Raw genomic sequence first — 23423 nt, forward strand, 5'->3', positions numbered from 1 at the left:
CGACTGCATGAACTGACTAAAGGAAATACAGCTCCTTAGAAATACAGCTGAGTAGAAAGGTTTTAAAAGAGCAACGCTTAAGAATGCTGATCCTGGACTTTCCTGGTGGCACAGTGGTTAAGAATCCTCCTGCCAAGGCAGAGGACATGGGTTCGAGCCCTGGTCCGGGAAGATCCCACATGCCACGGAGCAACTAAGACCACAAGCCACAACTACTGAAGCCCAAGTGCCACAACTACTGAAGCCCACACGCCTAGAGCCTGTGCTGCACAACAAGAAGCTACCGCAGTGAGAAGCCCCTGCACTGCAATGAAGAGTAGCCCCTGCTCGCCGCAACTAGGGAAAGCCGGCGTGCAGCAACGAAGACCCAACGCAGCCATAAATAAATAAATTTTTTAAAAAAAGAATGCTGATCCTCAGCAAAATGACAATGTTTTGGGTTTTTTTTTTGCGGTACGCGGGCCTCTCACTGTTGTGGCCTCTCCCGTTGCGGAGCACAGGCTCACGGGCCCAGCCGCTCCGCGGCATGTGCGATCTTCCCAGACCGGGGCACGAACCCGTGTCCCCTGCATCGGCAGGTGGACTCTCAACCACTGCGCCACCAGGGAAGCCCAAAATGACAATGTTTTGATCTGAGAGTTTTCAAAGCTACCAAATCAACAGGCAGACAGTAGTAAAGTAGCAAGTTCGAGAATAAGACATGTGCAATTTGAATGGGAATGACCAATGGCCCTGCGGAAGGAGAAGACAGCACCTGTAGCAAGGTTCTGGTTGGTTTATTTTTGCACAAGACAAGCACGAGGGGAAAAAAATGAAGTAATAGGTAAGCCAACCACACAATATAGGAAACAATGGAACAATCAAGGGTAAACAGGAAAATCAAGCAAAAATCTGACTCTGAAAATAAGCTGCTTCGGAAGCCAAGAAGACTAACTAGTTATCAAATGATCTGATTTCTCAAGAGTAACACCTGGGTGTAGAGATGGAGAAAAGACCAAGTTTTTTGTTTTTCGGTTTTTTTTAAAGGTGGGGGTGGGGGAATGTAAAGAAATCATGAAGAGTGTTATCAAATAGTCATAAACACTGGCCTCTTCAGGGCAATTAAATGGATTTAAATGCCAAAAAATAAAATAAAATAACACCTCTGTTAAAACAAAAGCTACGGTTAAGATGGTGCTTCAGGAAGGCGAGTCTCCTGAATGCCTGGTCATTTAGCAAAATTTTCAAAGGCTGAAAGCCACTGCTGCTTCTCCCTCAGTCCCCAACCAACCTTGCAACTAATGATTTCAAAAATAGTTTCTAGAACCTTCCGTGTAGGTCTCATGGATAGAATGGGAAAATGTGGTGAGAGGGAAGTAGAGTGAGCTAAATCCACGGCAGACTGAACAAGGTGCTTACAGTGCCCTTGACCTTGTCCTATTACATGATTATCAAGGATCAGAAGACATGAGTGGTAAACCAGGCTTGCAAGTAGGAAGAAGTGGGAAAAGTGACAGCTCATATCACTGACTGCATAATCATTCCTTCTCTACCCTCTCCTCCTTTTCTGCCTAGATCAGCATTTCCCAAAATGTGTTCCACAAAACACTGACTGTGGAAATAAGGCCCGAAACATGGTTTCCCAAGTTCAAAATATTTGGAGAATTCTGCATGTCCTTCCTTCTTAGTTATTATCAAAAGCTCTTGAGAAATCCCATACTAATAAGCAAAACTCTGTCTTGATTTAACTTTATGTTTCCCAAACATCTGCTCTTGAAACACTCTCACATAGTAATAATTAACTGAGGATGGCCCAAAGTTTAGGCCCTAAGCCATGTTCAAATTTTCTCTGCTAAAAAAATGATCCAGTCCCCTTGACTTACTACCGCCTCATCACTCTTCTTCCTCCAACTACCCTATTAGAAAAAGAAAAGAAAAAGCTGATGCTTCCTGCCTCCTGTTTCCTCACCGCCCACTCACTGCTCCATAGCTTGACATCTGCCTTCAGCCTCCAGCTCTCTAGCGCAAGTCTTCCCATGAGGTGATCAACTGCACAAGCAGAAGAACTAATGGCTCCTCTTCGGCCCCTCAATCCCTCTGCAGGGTCACTTCTTAAACCTCTCTTCCCTCAGCTTCCACAGCACTGCGTTCCACCCATCCCTGGGACCAAGGGAACTCTGGTTCCTCTTTCTCTTTCCAACCCTTAAATTCTCAGAACAATTCCTACTTCTCCCTTGGGTTGTTTGCCCACAGTTTGAACTACTGCTCCTTCATGGATCCGCAATTCTATTCCCCAGCCACTTCCTCAACTTCAGGTCCACATTTCCAAAGGGCTTCTCAACTTGTTCACTTTGCTTTTCTCCAAGGACTATACATTCATTATACTCCAACCATCTCATCAATTTCCTCACCAAACATTCTCCTCTTCCTGTCTTCTAGATTCCTGTTATGGAATCAACATTCATGGAGGGCAAGGGGGACAGCAGAGTCGGCCGCTTTCTCCTCAGCATGCACAGAGCACTCTGAATGAGCCTCAAAGTACCTATCACAGTGGACTCGAACTACTTAACTCACTACTGAGATCTGAAGCTCCATCAGTCACCCATGTGGCCCCTGTGCTAAGAGACAGAAGAAACTCAACACACTTGGAAAAACGGATGAATCCTTTGAGTCAGACTCAATTCATGGCTCATTCTTCAAACTCCAATAATATGCCAAGTTCTCTTATACTTCAACAAAAGCCCTGGATTCTTTCCACACCATCCTTCATCAGACTCAAAGGAAACCCCAAACCTAAACTGCAACTATCTCCTAAGCAGGCAATCAAGCTGCCACAGCGACCAGAGCAACCTTTCTAAAACACCACTCCAACCACGACACTTCCTGGCTCAAACACCTTCAGGGTATTTCCAGGATACAGTCCAGATCCCTCTGCATGCTATCACTGCTTTCCATGTCTGAATCCCTGCTGTACTTCCATCCTTCTCTGCTACGACTCCCTATGTTCTAGACTAAGGGTAGTCAGGGTAGCCCACTATTGGAATTATTGGAATACAGCTAACTGACATTTGGGGCCAGACAATTATTTATGTGTTGTAGGGAGCTGTCCCGTGCACTGTTGATGTTTACAGACCTTTGGGCTCTACCCACTAGATTCCAGTAGCACTTCCCCAGTGTGACAACCGAAAAACGTCTTCAGATATTGCCAAATGTGTCTCCTGGGGGACAAAACTACCCCCAGCTAAGAAACACCATTCTAGAGATTTCCAAGTGCCAGCTAACAGTAGGATGTTGTTGCTAATAAAATACAGACCATATCACAATTGTAGTACAGCGTCCAGATGAAGAGATAAAGAGTCGCACAGTATTCAGTACCAGCTGACTCACACTTGTGAGACTGTGCTCAATTACAAATTTTAAGGACTTTGGAAAACCGGAACTTGTGCAATCAAAGGTGACCAGGCTGATGAGAAACTAGAGGAAAATGTCATAAGAGGAACATTTAAGTAAATGGAGATGTCGAGCCTGCACAGGAAAAGATGTAGAGAAACCCATGATCTTCAATTACCTGAGGGGTTGTCAGGTGGGAGGAAGATTTAGCTTGCTGCTCAGAAAGGAAGCACTGGAGGCTTCCCTGGTGGCAGGGTGGTTAAGAATCTGCCTGCTAATGCAGGGGACACGGGTTCGAGCCCTGGTCCGGGAAGATCCCACATGCCATGGAGCAACTAAGCCCGCGTGCCACAACTGCTGAGCCTGCGCTCTGGAGCCTGTGAGCCACAACTGCTGAGCCTGCGTGCCACAACTACTGAAGCCCACGCACCTAGAGCCCGTGCTCCGCAAAAAGAGAAGCCACTGCAATGAGAAGCCCACGCGCTACAACGAAGAATAACCCCCGCTCGCCACAACTAGAGAAAGCCTGCGCACAACAACGAAGACCCAACACAGTCAAAAATAAAATAAATAAATTTTTTAAAAAAAGAAGAAAGGAAGCACTGGGACCAGCGGGCAGCAGCTGCAGGAAAGCAGATTTTGGCTCCATACGAGCAAAAGCTTTCTAACAATCAGATCTGGCCAACAAACTTTGTATTAGGCTGAACTGTGAAACACTGTGCTCTCGTCATTCTGTAAGTGTTCAAGCAGAGACCAGAGGAATTGGTGTCAGAGATGCTGCAGAGAGATCCCTACATGAGGTGGGAGGTAAGACAAGATGGTCTCACTAGGGTTCCTTCCAGCTCTGAGGTTCTAAGGCTAGCAAAGGAAAACCAAATGCCACGAAAAAAAAAGATTCTCCAGTTTCAAGACCTGAATTACAGCAAAAGAGAAAAATATCCTGCTAAACAATTTACCCAATGGCTGTTTGGTAACATCTTACATTTAGTCCCTGGCATTGCAACTACCAGGGATCGTTTTTTTTTCCTAGTTGACCTGCAATTAGTACCCAGATAATGTATATCACTACCTTTAAACCACATCTTTTACTCTGCTAATTATCACCCCTAGTACAATTCGTACAATGCTTTACAGTTTTCGAAGCATTGTAATATGTGTTACCTTCCGCACATTAGCTAAATATGAGACGAAAACTTCTTTTAGATAACCTGCTCTCATTTACTGCCTCCTGCCCGAGTTTCTTACAAAAGAAAGCTAGCCTTGGGCTTCCCTGGTAGCGCAGTGGTTAAGAATCCGTCTGCCAACGCAGGGGACACGTTCGAGCCCTGGTCCGGGAAGATCCCACATGCCGCGGAGCAACTAAGCCCGTGAGCCACAACTACTGAGCCTGCGCTCTACAGCCCGCAAGCCACAACTACTGAAACCGCGTGCCACAACTACTGAAGCCTGTGTGCCTAGAGCCCGTGCTCCACAATAAGAGAAGCCACCGCAATGAGAAGCCCGTGCACCGCAACGAAGAGTAGCCCCCGCTCGCCACAACTAGAGAAAGCAGGCGCGCAGCCCACACGCAGCAACAAAGACCCAACTCAGCCAAAAATAAAAATAAATTAATCAATTAAAAAAAAAGAAAGCTAGCCTTTATTATCCATTAAACTTTCACTAATAAAGTATAGTCCAGCAAATACTTATCTCTCCAAAACAAGTCATTTTTACACAACTCAGAGATAAGCCAAATCCAGTTATTTCCACATTAGAGACACGGATTTACCTCAGTGAAATGTCTATTTTATTTATGATCTGGGGAAGATATTTGCAATTTAGTTTTCCCAGATTTCAATGCAGCCATACACACCAAAAGTTCCAGAAAGCAGTCACAACAAAAAACATGAAGCATATACAGTAAGGAAAGCCATTGTAGGTCCTAATTCCAGGGGCTCCTATACTCCCTGGCTGAAACTGCTGATAAGAGTTGTGTAAGGACTTCCCCAAACTGGGCCCTCACCCACTGCTTTACTTACTTCTTTACGTTTCGTTTCTGGACATTCCGACTGCAGTGTGAGGGTTGCACCTTCGATATTTCTTGGCATGGGCGTGGAACCAGGGTTTATTGTTAAATGAATCTGATCTGGTGAGATAATGTGTTGCACATAACCCTGGGACATTGCTTCATGATCTATTAGATGAAAGCCCTCTTCACCCCCTACTAGAAAAGGCAAGTGTTCTCCACACTGTCCATCGTCATCGTCATCTTCCAAAGTGCCAGGATCCTGCTCGATAAGAACAGTTGTCCTATCATAAACAGTTCCAGATGAGGAAGGCACCAGTCCATTCTTATCCACAAACCTGAGCATCTTGTCATCGGGGGTCAGCTCATCTTCCTCTACCTCAAAGTAGCTGATGCTGTCGTCTGGACTGTGTTCCCCCATGGTTCAGTCGTGCTCAGCCCAATTGTGAGAAATGGAAAGGTAGTGACCTGTCTGCAACAGAACAAAGCCAGAGTCAGAGCCATACCATAGGACCCAGGGACCTCCTCAGCAACCACAGGGCTCTTTTATCCTCTTCTTTCAAGAGCAGGACAAAGTAAATGAAAAACATCTTCCTTGGGACTTTTTTTTTTTTTTAGGTTTAAAACCATCAAGTCATTTTGAAGGAAAAACAATATCTTTTTTAATAAATTGAAGTAATGGGAATTCCCTGGCGGTCCAGTGGTTAGGACTCCACACTTTCACTGTTGAGGGCCCAGGTTCAATCCCTGGTCAGGGAACTAAGATGCCGAAAGCCGCTTAGCGCGGCCAAAAAGATTTTTAATCAAAATGAAGATAAAAAATGGAAGTAATAAGCAGCAGCTTATAAGACCTTCCAAATGTGCCTTACTGCCAAACACTGTGAAGGCTGGTCAAAACACTTAAGGGGAAATAGGGGCAAACTGTTTCAAAGCTGAGTTGCTATACATCTTAAAGCAAGGGAACTCCACCTAAATATCCCCCAAATCAGACCGTGAGGCAGTAAGTCTATGCTGGAAGGAGTAGGGCTTTGGAGGCAGGGTCACCTACCCACAAATCCCGGCTTTACTACATACTACTTGGGTAGCTTTCTGTGCCTCACTTTTCTCATATGTAAGGTGGAACTGGTAATTCCTGTTCTCAGGAAATTGTTATGCAGAGTAAAAGACACAATGTATGTTAAAGCACAATGTAAGACAACAGTAGAGAAATCAAGTGTGAATCTGTTCCCTCCTTCCGAGAACAGATGTTTCAGCTTCTGGGTAGTGGGGCTAATCTCTTATCAGGTATATGTAATGAAGATCACTTTATCTATTTATCTCCTAAAACAATCTGGTGTCCACTAGAAGCTATGCTTTATAGTGTGCTCTCTGCAATGAGGAAATGATGAGTCTTGTTTTTGTTTCTACTGCCCCTAGCACAGTACACTGACACGAGGAGTTCAGGATATGTCAGTTAAATGAATGAAAGGCCTGCGGATATACTCTCTTGGAAAGATAAACTCTCTTGGGAAAAATACCAAATTTGAAGTTTTCCTGTTCTGGAATAGTGATTCTTCTTCTACCTGTAAACACACAGGTTCCACAAACGCGGGTTCGGCAGACATAACAGAGAATTTAAAAATAATCACTTTTAGTTTTCAGTCTGGCTTTGCACTTTATCTTTCTCTTCTGCTCCGGATTAGAAAGTGAACCCTTACTCGGTAGGGCGGTTAGAGTGGTAGTTACCAGAGACAGGCCAAGGGATATGAGCCGGGAGGAACCGGCCCGACCCCTTGCTCTGGCTTACGCAACCCGGTAGATGCACATTTCGCTGCATCTGAGAGGAGAGATAAGAGCACCGGGGGCCCCATTGGGCTGCCCCAGCACCACAGGCGGCAACGCGGAGACCAACTGTCCGGAACAAACAAGACCAGGAGGTTTGAGGGTGGCAAACGAGAAATACAAACAGAGCACCCTCGAGAGGAGGCTGGTAAAAGGAACCTGTCTGGGACAGTCCCCAGTCCAGGGCTACACGGAAAAACCCGAAGTCAGGCTGGGGGGCTCCAAGCCGGGCGAAGAGGGGCAGGGTCCGGATCTCCATGGAAACAGGGGAGGGGGGCTGGATACCCATCCCCATGGAAACGGAGGAGGGGTGGGGTCCCTATGGTGACCGGTCTAGGGTCCCTACTGGAAAATGCTTCAGGAGGGAGCCTAAGTCCCGCGCCCCCCGGGAAGTCCCCAGCCCAGGCCGCGTCTGGTTTCGCCTTTTACCTCCGCGGCTCCCGGCAACGGCGGCGGCGGCAGCAGCTTCTCCCCTCCCCAGCGGCACCATGATTGCCCCCACCTTCCCCCGAACGTCACTTCCGCTTCCGCTTTCCGGAGGAAGGAGGAGATAGTGGCTCCGCCTCTCCCTGACGCTTCTGGTTGGTTTAGTCGGTGTGGGGGCTGAGCTCGAGCCTCCAATTGGCGAGCGGAAGGGGGGGCGGGGTGGGCACCACGGAGACCTCGCGGGGCCACGAGTTCGTCCCGCGCAGGGCAGCGCCCGCCTTGTCCTCCACCTGGGGGGGGGGGGGGGCGGGGGGGGCGGGGGTTGCCTGCGGGGAGTCGGGGCTCGGCTCAAGAGGCACCAGACGCAAGAAAGAGTGATCAGACCCCCGGCCACTAATCCGAAGTAGCCCCAGCCCGGCTTGCGCTCCCCTCACCTTAGCAGCCACAACCGCAGCGGGAAGGACCCCAGTTAGCCGCCGAATTCGTACCCGGACCGCAAGGGGGAAGCCTGGAAGGCTGTGACATTCCGGGTTTCTCCTTGTGGCCCCAGCTTCCCCTTCTCACCTAACAAAGTTAATATGGGGAAGAGGGTCCCAGAAAGGAAGACTGGACCCAAATGGCAGAAATGGGGAGTATTCCAAGCCTGGCCAGAGGACGCCACCACCTCTTCCCCACTTCACAGCCTCGCTTAAGACGCTCAACTCCCTTCCTCCTCACACCCCTGCCCAGGCCGTCTCTCCCGGCTTTTTCCCCTGCAGAGGACTGTCGGCTTCCATGGAACTCGTGCCCGGGCCAGGCAACGCCACCTACTGGCCATTCTTTCTTTAACCGTTCACATTGTCATCGTACCGGCCGGTTATCTAAATCACTTACACTGCCAAGGAGTAGTGGTGATCCAAGAAGCGATTTTGCATGTGCCTTTACTCTGCTCCTGACCTGTAAATATCTAGCTGTCAGAACCTCTTAGCAGCCGCTGCCATTTTCCCCATAAGCTACTTCTCTAGAATATTAAAAGTGGAACAACCCTCAGAAACTAGATGAGGGGTCAAGGGGTTGGGGCCATGCCTGTACTATCTCTTGCTTGAAAAAGGTAAATAGTGGCTGTTATCACCAGACTGCCAGACAAATATCTCTCTGGCCCCTGACCAGCTGCCCCAGTGCTTTTTTATTTTATTTTATTTTATTTATTTATTTATTTGGCTGCGTCGGGCCTTAATTGCGGCGCATGGGATCTTTGTTGTGACGAGCAGGCTCTTCGTTGCGGTGCGCGGGCTTCTCTCTAGTTGCCGCATGTGGGACTTTAGTTCCTCGACTAGGGATTGAACCCGCATTCCCTGCGTTGGAAGGCGGATTCTTAACCACTGGACCACCAGGGACCACCCCACCCCAGTGCTTAAGCCACAAATGTCCAGCTGCTGAGAGCTGCCATTTCTTAAAAAATAAAAGCAACCAACCACTGTTAAAAATACATTTATCATTAAAATATATTACACATATAAGAGAGGGGATGCATTATATACAGTTTGGAGGATTTGTTGGCCCAGAAAATTCCACTTGTGTCACCAGAACACCAATTTCTTCAATATTTTCATTTTCAAGCCACTACATTGCCCTCGGAAGCTGAGTGGCCAGCTCCAGAGTTGTTGAGCCATATCTGAGTGGGAAGTGGGGTAGGGTTTGCAATATGTGTACACACATGTCCTCAGAGAACTGGAAGCATCTGGGGTGGCTGTGGGCTCTTTATCCAGCAGCTTCCATTTGCATTCTTGCCGTCCAACTCATCCATCCTTCAGGACTCCAAAGTTTGTTCAAATATCTGATCATGGGGAGCCTGGCCCAAGCTACAGGGAAGGCACTATATGCCCTGGAGGCAGGTTGAGTGAGCACAAGAAGTACAGTCGTTTAAACATTAAAAAAAAAAAAAAAAAAAGATCTATCTGTTAAGTAACTAAATTTGAACATTGAATGTCAGTTTTATTGTGGTGGATTTCCCCTCATTGTCTTCACAGCTCGCAGCAGCACTGAGTGTGGCAGTCATGGTGGGGAGGGCAGTCTGGGCTCAGGAAACAGGCAGCTGCCACTGTGGCATCCCAGTGGGCTCACGTGCTCTTAGGGAAGCTTTGGAGCTGAGACAGGTGGGGCTGGTAATTGGCTGCCTCAGGCAGAGTAGGAGAGGAGATGGACAGGCTCAGGGTGAGTTGCAGAGGAACTGGTGAATAAATTCTTGAGCCTTCTTCTTCTCTGCCACTTCAAGCTTTTGGTGACCAGCTGGGTTTCGAAGCAGTAAGCTACCAAATATGCTAGCTGTATGAAAAACCCAGAAAACATATGATTCAGCATAAGAAGTACTACTTATTCTCGTGTTCTTAGGAGTGGGGAGGGGTGCCCCAAAGCAGTATTTTCTGCTTTAAAATAACGATTCGAGAGTAAACTTTGCTCAGAGCTTGAGATTTTAGTTCTACTGCAGTGGACTTGGGACATTCCTCAACCACATTTCTCTTATTAATGAGTCAGTCTGCAGAGATGCTTTCCACACACACTTGGTGGCTTACCTAGAATATTACCATCCAAATGATTTTTTGCTGAATTTTTCAGCAGTTCTTGCAAAAACGCCATCAAGTAGATGAAGACATTTCTGTGGCATGCGGGAAGGGTAGCAATGACCTGAAAGAGGGAGAACTGGGATTTGTCTTTTCGTTCATTCAATCGTTTCCCAAGTGCCTGCTATACTCCAGGAACTGAGTACATGATCCGGGTACATGAGTAGTAAGACTGTACACTGAAAACCTTGATCACCTGCCACAGGTGCCCAAACAGAAGCATAGATCAAGCGTTACACGAATTTAGAGGTCAAACTTCTAACTGCACGTTCTCAAAAGACTTAAGAGAACCGAAAACATTTTGGTTGCGTCTTGAATATAAGAGAAGATTGCACTTGCAGAGGTAAGGACTAGGGCATTTAGGGCAAAAGAAAGTGTAGAAAAGGCGAGGTAAGGAAAACAGTGAGATAAGAAGAAAGAACACATCGTGAGAAGTCAATTTTGGCAGGAGCACTACTGTTTGAACAGGCCCTGAGCTTGGAAGGGCTGATCAGGCTAGAATTCAATGAGTACTCTGGCTATCTGCATTTCAGAATCGGTTGGGAAGCCTGTACAAAATATATCCCAAAAGAGATTTTGAGGGACCTCCCTGGCAGTCCAGTGGTTAAGACTCCACGCTTCCACTGCAGGGGGCATGGGTTCAATCCCTGGTCAGGGAACTAAGATCTCGCATACCAAGTGGTGCAGCCAAAAAAAAAAAAGAAGAGAGAGATTTTGATTTAGTGGAGGTGGGGGGTAAGGCTCTGGATCATGTATTGTTAGCATGTTTTTTAGATTCTTCTTCTATGGCAGGTTACATATGTGAATGACTAGACTAGATCATAAAAAGTCCCTAACATTTGTTTAAGAAAATCCTTAATTGGCAATGGAGAGCGTTTCTGACCAACAGCAACATGACAAGAGCTTTAGAACCCCAAATCTAATGGCAGTACGCAAAACAAATCAGCAGAGGGAAAGCATGAATGCAGGGTCCTGAACCAAGGAAAGTGGAACTAGTACGGAAGACAAATGACAGAGCAAGGGGACTGAGCGTGTGGGAGGTGAGGAGAGGGGGAGTCAGAAATGACTCAGGTTTCTGGGTTGAGTCACTGGAATTAAGGTGATGCCATTAAAAGGAAAAGGGACATGAAGGGAAGAGCGGGTTTGGGAAGGAAAGACTTGGAGTTGAGTTTCTAAGACACTGAATTTGGGGGATGGTGCCCACTTTGTTCCCTCAGGCGCAATGAGACCCGGGGCTGCAACATGAACGCGCTGATGCTCCACGCTTCCCCTCACCTGTTTACTTGCTGTGAGGTTGCCAGAACATTCCAAGCAGTTGTGGTAGACGCTGTAACAGATGACGGGCTCTGGCAGGCTCTCCAGGAAAAGCAGCAGGGCTTCGGCTATGGAGTGATTGCTAGCAGCTTTGGGCCCATCGTTAAGGAATAGAGGATGCTGCTGCCATGGTCATGGTTAGGAAAAGCCCCAGGAGCCAGCATGTGCCAGAGTGCTGCCTGCCCAGCCAGGCTCTCTGCTTGGAGCTAGGATGCCGGGCTGACATCTTGAAGGGGCCAAGCTGCCTGTCAGCTTCGCCGGGCCCTCCTGAATTCCTGCTATATATTGGTTGCTTAAAGTTGTAAAGTCTTCTCTATACAAACTTTAAGTAAGAAAAACATAACAGCTGAGGACACAATATCTGATTTTGAGCCTTAAAATATCACCCTTTCCTTTTGCTCACCTCTCTTTCTCATATTCACACACACATACACGCGTGCGCGCATGAACGTCTGAAGGATACAGAGGGTATCAATCATTCCAGTATCCAAACAGTCCCTGATATGCTCAAATTCCAACCTCAGGCCTGGCTGCTGAAACAGATCTTCCTGAAAAAGGGAAGAAAGTCACAAAATAATTCTATTTTCAGAAAAGCAGCAATGATTTCCTGACCTAGAAATATAATCACCAGCAGGGTACGAAAGGGGGCAGCATGGTGAAGCCTTTGAATCACCCCACTAGACAATGTGATGTAGGCTGATATGGCTAATTCATCTTGCAGGCCTTCCCAGCCACGCTCCCACAATAGGTCTTCAGCACAAGACATCTATTAGAAGAGAATTCCCTGGCGGTCCAGTGGTTAGGACGCCGTGTTTCCACTGCAGGGGGTGTGGGTTTGATCTCTGGTGATCCAACCGAAGGGAAAACTTTAAAGTAGCTACGTTTCCTGCAGTGTTATGGAGGTATTGACCAGAAAGAGAAAAAACTGAAGAAAGTATATCATTTATAAGATGGAGAAAGTTAACAAGGCACCTCAGTGCTTTGAGAAAATGAGATTATGGCAATAAAGTATTTCTATGAGTCCTAGGATCCCTTATATTTGTTTTATAAAATAACTTAATGTCCTATAACCGTGAACAATAACAAGATTATATGTATTGCTCAAAAGTTACACTTCAAAGGAGCTCTGTAGAGAAGGTAGACTAGCATAGTTCTTAAGAATGTGACTTTGGGCTTCCCCAGGTGGCGCGCAGTGGTTAAGAATCCGCCTGCCAATGCAGGGAACACGGGTTACAGCCCTGGTCTGGGAAGATCCCACACGCGGCGGAGCAACTAAGCCTGTGCGCCACAACTACTGAGCCTGCGCTCTAGAGCCCACTAGCCACAATTACTGAAGCCTGCGCACCACAACTACTGAAGCCTATGCACCTAGAGCCCGTGCTTCACAACAAGAGAAGCCACCATCATGAGAAGCCCGCACACCACAACAAAGAGTAGCCCCCGCGTGCCGCAACTAGAGAAAGCCCAAGCTCAGCAACGAAGACCCAACGCAGCCAAAAATAAATAAATAAGTAAAAAAAAAAGAAGGTGACTTCTATAGACTCTCTGGGTTCAAATCCCAATCCTGCCCATCTGTTAGCTTTGGGACCCTGATCAAGTTACTTAACATTTCTGGGAATCTGTTTCCTCATCTGAGTACTACTGTGAGAACTAAATGAGGTAGTGCTGTAAAACACTTAGAACAGTGTTTGGGACATTGTAACGCTCAATAAATCTGAGGGGAAAAGTGGAGAGAGAGTATCCTAAGAATGTATGTTGCTCCGAAGTGGCAGAGCTGTGGTAGATCAGAGTTTCTATTTATCTCCCTGGGACCCAGATAAGTGAGTCAGTGAAACTGACCAATCTGAGCTCAGAAAGCTCTAGAAATCAGGCTTCCTGAGTCCTGGCCCTGGAAGTTCCACCGGTCCCCTGCCTATCTGGCTTGTCAACAAGTTAGCTGCCCCTCCCATTCCTAGAAGCTGGCAAGAGTTTCCACAGAGGAGAGCAGCCGGACATCCTGAGAAGGCTCCAGAGGGCTTTCCACCTGGGGGACCCCAGAGGACCAGGGAGGGAACATGCTGTGCTGGGAAGGCCCTGCTACGTGAGGCTGCCTCCCCTGGGAGGAATCAAGTGCTGTATGTAATAGCTGGGCCTCACAGCGGTATGGAACGTGAACCTACTGACCTTCACTCCCCGGGGTAAGAACAGCTTTCCACAGGTTCTGCAGGGGAAAAGCTTTTTGTGCCCGAAGTTCTCAGGGCTGATGGTTTTTCTTAAGGCAGCATGGCCTCTGCCAGGTGTGCCTGCTTCATCCACCTACCTGCTGGATGGCATTTCGGTACAGGTAATTAACCATCATCAAGAGCTCTTTGGGGATGTCCATGGGTCTTTCCAACTGGCTCCCATCATCTTCAGTCTGAAGTTGCATCAGAGTCTGAGAAGAAATAAAAAGCATGATCAGAAGGGCCACCAATAGACCTTCTGCCAGGCTGGCTTCAGGAGAACGCAGGACATGGAGACAGCAAACCCATGGAAGAACTTGGAAGCGTTTTGACGTCCCTAAGCAAACATTCAGCAGGCAAAAATGAAATCAGGTGACATGATCAAGGTACAAAGGGTGACTTTTGAGAACTGGGAGTGGCTTACGGCAAGCAGTTTCAATCAGGTGAAATATGCATCATCTTAGGAAAACATCCTGCCTATAGCACTTCACTGTCCGAACCAGAGAAATGGTGTGGTCTGGTGAGAAAAGAACACAGGCGTGGGAATACAAAAACCCAAAAGCAAGGTCCAGGTCCAGGGTTAACTCGCCAGGGACCCGTGACAAATCACGCCCCTCACTGGGCCTCTGTTTTCATCTATATAATGGAGAGGACAGAGTTCAAGAGTCCCTGAATTTAAAAAAATGCAATGGAGGAAAAAGGAAAGCATACCTATTGCCAAAAATCTGCTCCAAACTAGCTCCCTTGTATTAGAATTGTCTCCAGAGGAGCCTTTTATTTATTTATTTTTAAAATTTTATTGGAGTATAGTTGATTTACAATGTTGTATTAGTTTCTGGTGTAGAGCAAAGTAGTTCAGTTATACATATACACATACCCATTCTTTTTTTTTTTTTTGGCCACACCATGCAGCCTGTGGGATCTCAGTTCCCCCACCAGGGATCGAACCTGGGCCCTCAGCAGTGAAAGTGCTGAGTCCTAACCACTGGACCACCAGGGAATTGCCGATATGTTCATTCTTTTTCAGATTCTTTTCTCATATAGGTTACCACAGAATATTGAGTAGAGTTCCCTGTGTTATACAGTAGGTCCTTGTTGGTTATCTATCTTATATATAGTAGTGCGTGTATGTTAATCCCAAGCTCCTGATTTATCCCTCCCTGCCACGTTTCCCCTTTGGTAACCATAAGTTTGTGTTCAATATCTGTAAGTCTGCATAGGAGCCTTTTAGATCTCAGAAAATTTAGTTTAGGATGATAAACCAAGTGATGATTAAAACAGAAAAAGGAATAATGCCATGGGCCAGGGACATTCCACCATCTTAGTATCTATGGCTGAGTTTCTCTAATATGTTATTATGAAAGACCGAAAAACATGGCAATAACATTTTGCAGCTTTTCCCATCAAGAGGTAGAGTCTTTCCCCATCCGGAATCTGGGCTGACCTCACAACTTGTTCCAACAAATAAAACGTGGCAGAAGTGGTACCATGCGAGTTTTGGAGCCTGGGCCACAAGGAGCCTTACACCTTCTGCTCTCAAACTCTTGCTACCACTTAGGGAAGCCCGGGCCAACCTACTGAATGACGAGAGCCCATGTTGAGGGAGAGGCCCAGTGAGCAGCCAACACCAAGAAAGTCAAGGAGGCCTCGTTGAACCCTCTGGCCATCACAGCTGCCGTCTGACTGCAACCCCACAAATGAGCCTGGGCGAGACCAACAGAAGAGCCACACCGGAAACTCACAGTCATGAGAAGCGATAAGTTGCTGCAGTTTCAAACCACTGAAAATGTCAGGGAGTCTGTTAAACGGCAGTACACAACTCTACAGTAAGCAAACTACGGAGGCTGAAGAATCCTCAGGTCCCTGGGAAGGTAGGCACGCGAGTATCCTGTTTGATTGGCTTGGCTGCTACACAGTTCTGGATGTTTCCTTGTGGCAGGTAACTCACCAGCTCTCTAATACTTTCTAGCGGCAGGTCCAAGATTGGCTCCTTCATGTAGCACAACGTGTGAATGGGCGATCCAAAACAGCTGGGCAGGTAGTTCCCAGACACAGACAAAAAGTAATCCTTTCCCCTGTCCAAGTGTAAAACCAGAATGTCCTCGATTTTGTCTTCACCTGAGTTGAGCTTCGTAGCTGTGGTCTTATTTACAAAGAGCTCCAATTCAATCTCAATGGCAGAATCTGAAAAAAAACGTAAATGGTAACGCTGGTTGGCAGAAGGCCAAGAGTAAAGGGGAGAGAAGACGAGCGGGAAGAGGGTGAGGCATACAGGGTTAGGGGAGAAAATAAGAGGCATCAGCCAACCAACAAGAATTTACATGCTCAGCACTCAAAAGACACGTGAACAAGGAGTTTACAGTCCAAGAGGGAATATGAAAACAGTAAACAAGAACATGAATAGGTAGCTGCTATAAAACTCGTGTTCTAAGTAGCACAGCTCAAGCTAGAAATGATTACTACAATAAGAAGGCGTGGCTCAAAGAGCTTGCCCTGAGCCAGCTCATATGAAGACACCCTATCCAGTAGAAAATACAGCACATTATCAGACTGTGAACTGTCCACAAGACAGGCTTAACTCCTCTGCCTCACGGCACTACGGAGAGCGCCAAGGAGAAGTTGGGGGCAAGACACGGGTGGTACATCCTAGGGCCAGACATAATTTTTCTGGATGACCACCCTATTACCTTTGCCCACAAGAGCGAACAGTTGGGAGTTGATTATAGTGAGACAGAGGGTGAAAACGGCTCCTTTAACAGCAACACCTGCTTTACAGCACTCCTGTGCCTTCTCTCCCTGCGAAACTGTGGAACATCCACGCGACTGAGAATGCTTTTGAAACTGAACTCATGCTCCTTACTATTTTTTTTTTTTTTTTTTTTTTTGCTGTACGCAAGCCTCTCACTGTTGTGGCCTCTCCCACTGCGGAGCACAGGCTCCGGACGCGCAGGCTCAGTGGCCATGGCTCACGGGCCCAGCCGCTCCGCGGCATGTGGGATCCTCCCGGACCGGGGCACGAACCCGTGTCCCCTGCATCGGCAGGCGGACTCTCAACCACTGCCCCACCAGGGAAGCCCCCTCTTTACTATTTTATATTTTATTTATGGATGGTTCATCCACAGGGCTTTGAAAAATGTTCAAGCAGACAACAAAACACTCAGACACAAAAAGCTTATTCCAGGAGAATGAGCAAACATAGGGTAGGGTGTTCCCCAAACCAGCAACCAGGAACCTGGGAACGGAGGCCTTACCTGGCAGGAGGAACCCTCGGCTGGGGTTGGCGCTCAGCCACTGCTTACAGTAAGACTCTTCGTCAGGCTTGTTGATGAATTCAAACTGACACGGTACTTGTCCATTCCGAATGGTAAAGGACTCTATCTGCAGCTGCATGTACTTCACGTTCTGAAAACAGAACTGGGAACAAGCCCAGGACCAGTCAGACCAGTGCCCTCTCCTTGGCAACCTGCCTAGCCACCCCAAATGGGCAATCCTTGCCCTTTCTGGAAAGAAAACAAAGGACCATCTCTTTCAAATCATGTTTCTGCTTTTAAGTATTTACCTGGGAGGTCACAGCTACCATGAAAGACCAGCTGTCTGTGTTTAACTCAGAAATCCTAAACTCAAAAAACTCATGTTGTTTTATAAATAATTTCCTAACAGAATCCAAGTTTAAATCTTCTATACGCAAAGACCACATCCAAAACACCCTTCACACATTCCACTCCCAAAATCAAGCTCCTCCTTCCAAGTAGCTGGACATCTAGGGCATTAAAAATACCCTCACCGTAAGTCCTCACTTAACTGACTTTTTGGTACAGTGAATTCTGAACGATCTATGCTATGGCACGTCTATGAAACATCTTTAGCCCTAACTGGACTTCTCCCAACGCCCATTACCTTTCCGTACTGCCATCCTTCCCATCAACTCATACGTACCCAAAATTTTGGACTCAATTTACTCTCAAAGCAAAGCATCAGTAGGAAGACAAACCCAGTGCAAGAATACACACTAGCTACACTAAGATCAAATGAAACACATTTTGGATCCTCTGTGCCTTATTTAACTCATGGATGGCCCACGTATGGGTAAAATATATGAGCCACAGAAGGTTACAGGCTTTTCTGGTTAAGAAGATCAGGAGGTGAACCAACAACCCCTCTCTTGTCAGCTGGCATCATCAGCCTCACTTTATCTAGAAGCAGCCGATCAAGACTACAGTCCAGTAGTCTGACAGGTGTCTCTTGGAATTCTGAACCCCAGCAGGTGAGATTTACGTTCTGTGAAGAGAAGAGCCTGATGCCTTAGCACGTCCTTCCTACCTCTCGCTTGGAGAGGGACACAGAAGGAATGCTGTCATTTTCCATCTTATCCAGGGAGCGAACAATCTCCTCCAGAGTCTTCCGATAAAGCTCTTCATTTACGACCCTCACCTGGAAGGGAAACAGCAGACTGAGTGCTTTGGCTTCTGCCCATGTCCTCTTTTTCAGTTTAGAGGACATTCACGGCCTTGGGAAAGAGCAGTTGATAGCAACACGAAAGTGAATACTACATAGATTTAATTTAACGAACAAAGAACCCAATTAACAATAGATGTAGAAGGGTGCCCCAGAGGCAAAGCTTCTGGTAAAATCAACTGCTTCCTGATTAGCAGAAAACAGATGTGGGAGTGAAAGCTTGGCTGGCAGTTCTGCTGGGTCTTATGCCCGGGGCAGAAAGACGCCCAGTGCCTGGCTCTGCTAGGCTTGCTGCTGCCGGCAGGTCTGCAGTGAGGAGCTTCTCCAGGGCTTTGATTTAAAGCAGCATTTCTCAGGCTTTTTTAAACATGTACTCCATCAGCCAAGAAGATTTCGTCAGGCCTTCCCTTCCTTATTTTGAATTACAATTTTTGTCATTTTCCAGTAATAAAACCTTACCTATAACATTCATTAGGCTTTTTGCAAACCACCCCCACCCTCGCAGATTCTGATGTGCCTCTACCCGCATCCTTGAGAATTGGTAATATAAAGAAACACATAAGTCACTGAAGAAGAGATACAAATGGAGAATACATAAATAAAAAGATGTTTACTGTAAATCAACTATACTTTGATTAAAAAAAAGAAAAAATAGATTACAGAAACAGAAAAAAAAAGATGCTCAGCTTCACTAGTAATTAGGGAAGTGTAATCTAAAATAATGGAGTATCTTTCTCTTTTGGCTCACTGGGTTGGCAGGATTTAAAAGATTGATAAAACCCAATATTAGCCAGGCTGTGGGAACACTAGCTCATCCAGAGTTGGTAGAAGTGTAAAATGGTAAGGGCTGTCGGGAGGATAATTTAGCAGACTCAAATAAATTTAGAATACATTTTTCTTTGAACCACGAATTTCACCTCTAGGAATTTCACTCTACAGAAATATTCACAATGGTACACAAAGATATATGTGAAGGGTGATCACTATAGCAATGAAGACAATAGCAACATTCTGGAAACAACTTAAACGATCAATATATATTGGGGTTGGCCAAAAAGTTCCTTCAGGGTTTTCCATAATATTTTATGAAAACTCCGAAGGAACTTTTTGGCCAACCCCAATATATTACGGTTCATCCATACTATGAAATATTTTGCAGCCCTTAAAAATAATGAGGAGGGAGCTCTCCCTTTACTGACATGGAAAGATCTCTTAAAACATAGCCAGCGGGGAAAAAAGATGTTCTCAGAACAATATGCATGATATATCTCTTTTACAAAAAGGGAAAAACTTCCTCTATGCTATACATAGAATACTGACACACATTTGCATAGAAAAAGATCTAGAAAGATACAGTCCAAAGAGCAAAGGGGAACCTCCACGTATGTAGAAACATATAGTAGAAGTCTACAAAACAATTATGAATTAAATTTAAACAGCTTCCTCACACTCAAGGTAGGAGGAGGAGACTAGAAAGACAAAAGTGGTCTCAGCTGTGGGAACCAATTCCCTAGAGGATGATGACCAGAGGCACCAGCTGCCCACCTACCCCGATGTCAAACACTGAGCTGACGGGCTTGTGGTCACTGGTCTTCAGGGCCATGTGGCTCTGGTAGCTCAGCTGAGTGATGTTCTTCCCTTTCCAGAGGACCCGGTCACACCAGGCGGGAGCACGACACTTGTCGCTGAAACGCAAAGTCCACACTGGGAGCCCTCCCAGGCACAGCAGCGCCCTCACCTGGTGAGCTCCCTGGCTCAGCTAGGGGTGACGGGGCAGTCTCCCAGTCCATGCAGCCGGAGATCTGAGAGGGCAGGGGCGATTTGGGCCCACTGAGGGGTAATGTGTATCCTGCGGGTATCACGCCAAACAACTGCGAAAGCTCAGAGCCAAAACGCCATTCAGAATGATTCTCTGCACTCTACTGTCCTATGGGGATCAGGCAAGAGTCACAGCCATCTGAGGGTGAAGGACTCTGTGGTCCTCAAAAGATGGTGGTTAAAACAGGTCGTGAATTCCTACTGCCTGGGTTCAAATCCTGCTTCTATGCTTGCCTGCCTGGGAGGCTCTTGAATTTTGGGGGTTTCAGTTCCCCGATCTATAAAATGAGGACAGTAAATCATACCTACTTCAATGGGGTGCAAGTAAAGTGTATTGAACAGTGCGTGGCATCCCACAGGCACTAATAAAAATATGAACTACTAGGTAAAGGCCAAGTACAAGCTCGGTTTGCTGCAATCATCACCCTAAGCGTAGCTGGAAGGTAAACGAGTCTCAAGAATTCTTATGAAGCAAAGGCTAAGGCAGTCAACAAGATGACGTGCAGGAAGGCAGGCTGCTTAATGAACAGATACTCAGAGAATGTTTGACCTGAGTACAAAACATGGGGAAGAAGTGACAGGAAACCTATCTTTTTCTTTAGGTCAATGAGGGCAAGTGCTTCCATAACTTTCTGAGTTTCCATCTGCTCAGCCCCCTGAAGCAACCTCTGACCTACCTGGTATCCCAATCGTCAGAGCCAGTGTCATACTTGTAGGTGGGCTGGAACGTGAGCTCACCCTCGTTGAAGCCTTCGAAGACAGCCTTTGCAGCGACCTGAGCTCTCAGCTACACGAAAGTACGGATAGAAAAAAAAAAAAAAATCTCAGGATAACTGCTATTTGATGCATTTTCCCCTCTAACCTGCCTTCCTACGTGATAAAAGTGCATTCCCAGGACTTTGATAACACTAAAAAAAAAAAAAAAAAAAAAAAAAAAAAAAAATCGCAGGATAAAAATGACAAACCTTGGGCTTCCCTGGTGGCGCAGTGGTTAAGAATCCACCTGCCAATGCAGGGGACACGGGTTCGAGCCCTGGTCCGGGAAGATCCCACGTGCCGTGGAGCAACTAAGCCCATGCGCTACAACTACTAAAGCCCGAGCGCCTAGGGCCTGTGTTCCGCAACAAGAGAAGCCACCACAATGAGAAGCCCGTGCGCAGCAACGAAGACCCAATGCAGCAAACAATAAATATAAGTAAAATAAATTTAAAGAAAAAAAAAAAGGTCAAACCTTGAATTAGCAGAGGAAAGGAAATCAATCTAGAATCCAAACTCTAACCCCAAAGGAAAGGCCCATGAGAAAGCTATTCTGCAAGATCTTGAGTTAATTAACTCCTAGGAAGAGGAGCATGCTAACCATCCCTCCACCTGTTATACAGTTTTTAAGGCTCTTTTATAAAAGTATACCCACATCCGAGGGGCCTGAGTACCACCTTACTGAGATGTCCCTAGGAGGATTAGGTACCAAAGGACATAGAGATTTTTCTCTTCCAGGTATCAACTGTGCTTCATCTGTGTAGCACAGTTGTTCCAATTATACAGAGGGATAGAACTGCATAGAACAAGGTCTGGAAAGAAACAATCCAAAAAGCAAAGGGGAACTTCCATGTATGCAGAAATATATAGTAGAGGTATACACAAACCATTATGAATTAAGTTTAAATTTAAATAATTTTTAAAGGAGTTTGTCAAATCAGTTATATGAACTGGGGGAAGCTCTATGCTTTGGTTTCCCCATCTGTAAAATTTGGATTTATAATAGAATCTGCCTCACAGGATTGTTGCAGAGATAAGCTGTCAGCTTAGAACACTGCCTGACACGTTACGATAGTAACTAGCACCCTTGTCACTGCAGTGATTCTAAGAGCTCCTTCTCAGCAAGACAGAAACCATAGGTGTTCCTGCCTCCTCCCTGGAGCACCGAGCTCGGCACTGTGTGGACTGGTGAAGAGCTGTCAGCTCCAACTTTGAGACAGAGTCAGCTATCCAGGGGACAGCAGCTGACAAACCCCAAAACGTGAATTCCTAAAAAAAACTATTAAGAAAAAAACAACAGGAAACTTAAAAAATTTAGGTATTAGTGCAAGATGATTCTTAAATGGGTAAATATAGACCGTAAAACCGTCTAGAAAGCAGAGAAACACACAGACTGGGTACCATTACTTAAGGAAAGACCAGAAAAGAAGGCAAGAGGAGGGACTTCCCTGGTGGTGCCATGGTTAAGAATCTGCCTGCCAATGCAGGGGACACGGGTTCAAGCCCTGGTCCAGGAAGATCCCACATGCCGCGGAGCAACTAAGCCCGTGAGCCACAACTACTGAGCCTGCGCTCTAGAGCCCACAAGCCACAACTACTGAAGCCCGTGTGCCACAACTACTGAAGCCCATGCGCCTAGAGCCCATGCTCCGCAACAAGAGAAGCCACCACGATGAGAAGCCCACACACTGCAACGAAGAGTAACCCCCGCTCACCGCAACTGGAGAAAGCCTGCACACAGCAACCAAGACCCAACGCAGCCATAAATAAATTAATTAATTAAAAAAAAAAAAGGCAAGAGGAGATGGTATTGAACTACCAGGGAAATGAGAATGCCGCAGTCCAGAAAACAGTGGCAAGAAATAGATAGTTACAGAACAGACTGGGTTAAGGCTGAAATGGGAATTAAAGAGAATAGTTTACTAAGGAAAAGAGTGAGAGAGAAAAATGGATCGATAAAGAGATTCCATAAAGAAAGACATAACAGACTCGAGATTTTCTTTTTCCCCCTTCAACTGATCTGCACTGGGGGAAAAATAAAGGAAACAGAAAGATTTAGACTAATGACAATACAAAGAAGACTGAAAGGGAGATACAGGCTAAAAAGAAAAAGGGCTGTAACATTCTGAACAACTCTGACCACTTGAACAGTTTCGAAATCTATTGAGAGCAGTAGCCTGAAGAAGGTCAGAGAGAAACAGATTTCTCTTGTCCTGGGAAATGGCCAGTGCTTTGAGAAAGGAACGCTAACCCAAACAATGGTGGAGGAGAGCACGATACAGAACTGCTTCCTGTCGGAAGTGAAGACAGCCATTCCGAAAAAGAGTGGTCACGCACACTGGACAGACCTGGTGAGGGGCAGGGGGAGCGGGAGGCCCATCCAAACCGTCAGTAAATCATCTTAAAAATACCAAGTATCTTCATTATGAGACGCTTGGTTCCCTTTGGGCCCCATCTTGAATGACCGAATGAAAGGGCACGCCTGCGAGAGAAAGAGATCGGCTCTTGCCCCGGGGGAGATAAGCCTCAAGGGAACAGCCAGGTGGCAGACAACTGTGGGAGAGGGGAACGCAGATGGAAGGAAGGAAGGAAGGAATGATGGGACACCAGTTCCTCAGGGAAACCTCCCCAGATGAGCAAGAAGAGGCTGGAGTTGGG

General features: G+C 46.5%; 2 protein-coding genes and 1 non-coding gene across 4 annotated transcripts in view; all 3 read right to left on the reverse strand.

The window, feature by feature from the left end:
* Window positions 1-7705, reverse strand: part of MTF1 (metal regulatory transcription factor 1) — a 41139-nt gene extending 33434 nt beyond the window's left edge. Inside the window, exons 1-2 of one of the 2 annotated variants that reach the window (XM_032623841.1) lie at window positions 7625-7694; window positions 5388-5846 (exon numbers count right to left, since the gene is read on the reverse strand). In XM_032623841.1, coding sequence (XP_032479732.1) covers window positions 5388-5795 — 408 coding nt within the window. In that variant the 5' untranslated portion in view covers window positions 5796-5846; window positions 7625-7694. Of the gene's footprint in view, window positions 1-5387; window positions 5847-7624 lie in introns of both variants that reach the window. The other variant, XM_032623833.1, reaches the window with a different exon arrangement.
* Window positions 7706-9075: 1370 nt separating this feature from the next.
* The window catches only part of INPP5B (inositol polyphosphate-5-phosphatase B), a 47713-nt gene continuing 33365 nt past the window's right edge, over window positions 9076-23423 (reverse strand). The window contains 10 exon segments of the mRNA XM_032647130.1: window positions 9076-9925; window positions 10174-10285; window positions 11497-11624; window positions 11999-12083; window positions 13835-13948; window positions 15685-15920; window positions 16988-17150; window positions 18057-18167; window positions 19741-19876; window positions 20687-20796. Coding sequence (XP_032503021.1) covers window positions 9810-9925; window positions 10174-10285; window positions 11497-11624; window positions 11999-12083; window positions 13835-13948; window positions 15685-15920; window positions 16988-17150; window positions 18057-18167; window positions 19741-19876; window positions 20687-20796 — 1311 coding nt within the window. The 3' untranslated portion in view covers window positions 9076-9809.
* TRNAE-UUC lies at window positions 14664-14736 on the reverse strand. The gene has a single exon. It is a non-coding gene; the product is annotated as a tRNA-Glu (tRNA).

Source organism: Phocoena sinus, chromosome 1, assembly GCF_008692025.1.
Source record: "Phocoena sinus isolate mPhoSin1 chromosome 1, mPhoSin1.pri, whole genome shotgun sequence".
NCBI classification, from domain to species: Eukaryota; Metazoa; Chordata; class Mammalia; order Artiodactyla; family Phocoenidae; genus Phocoena; species Phocoena sinus.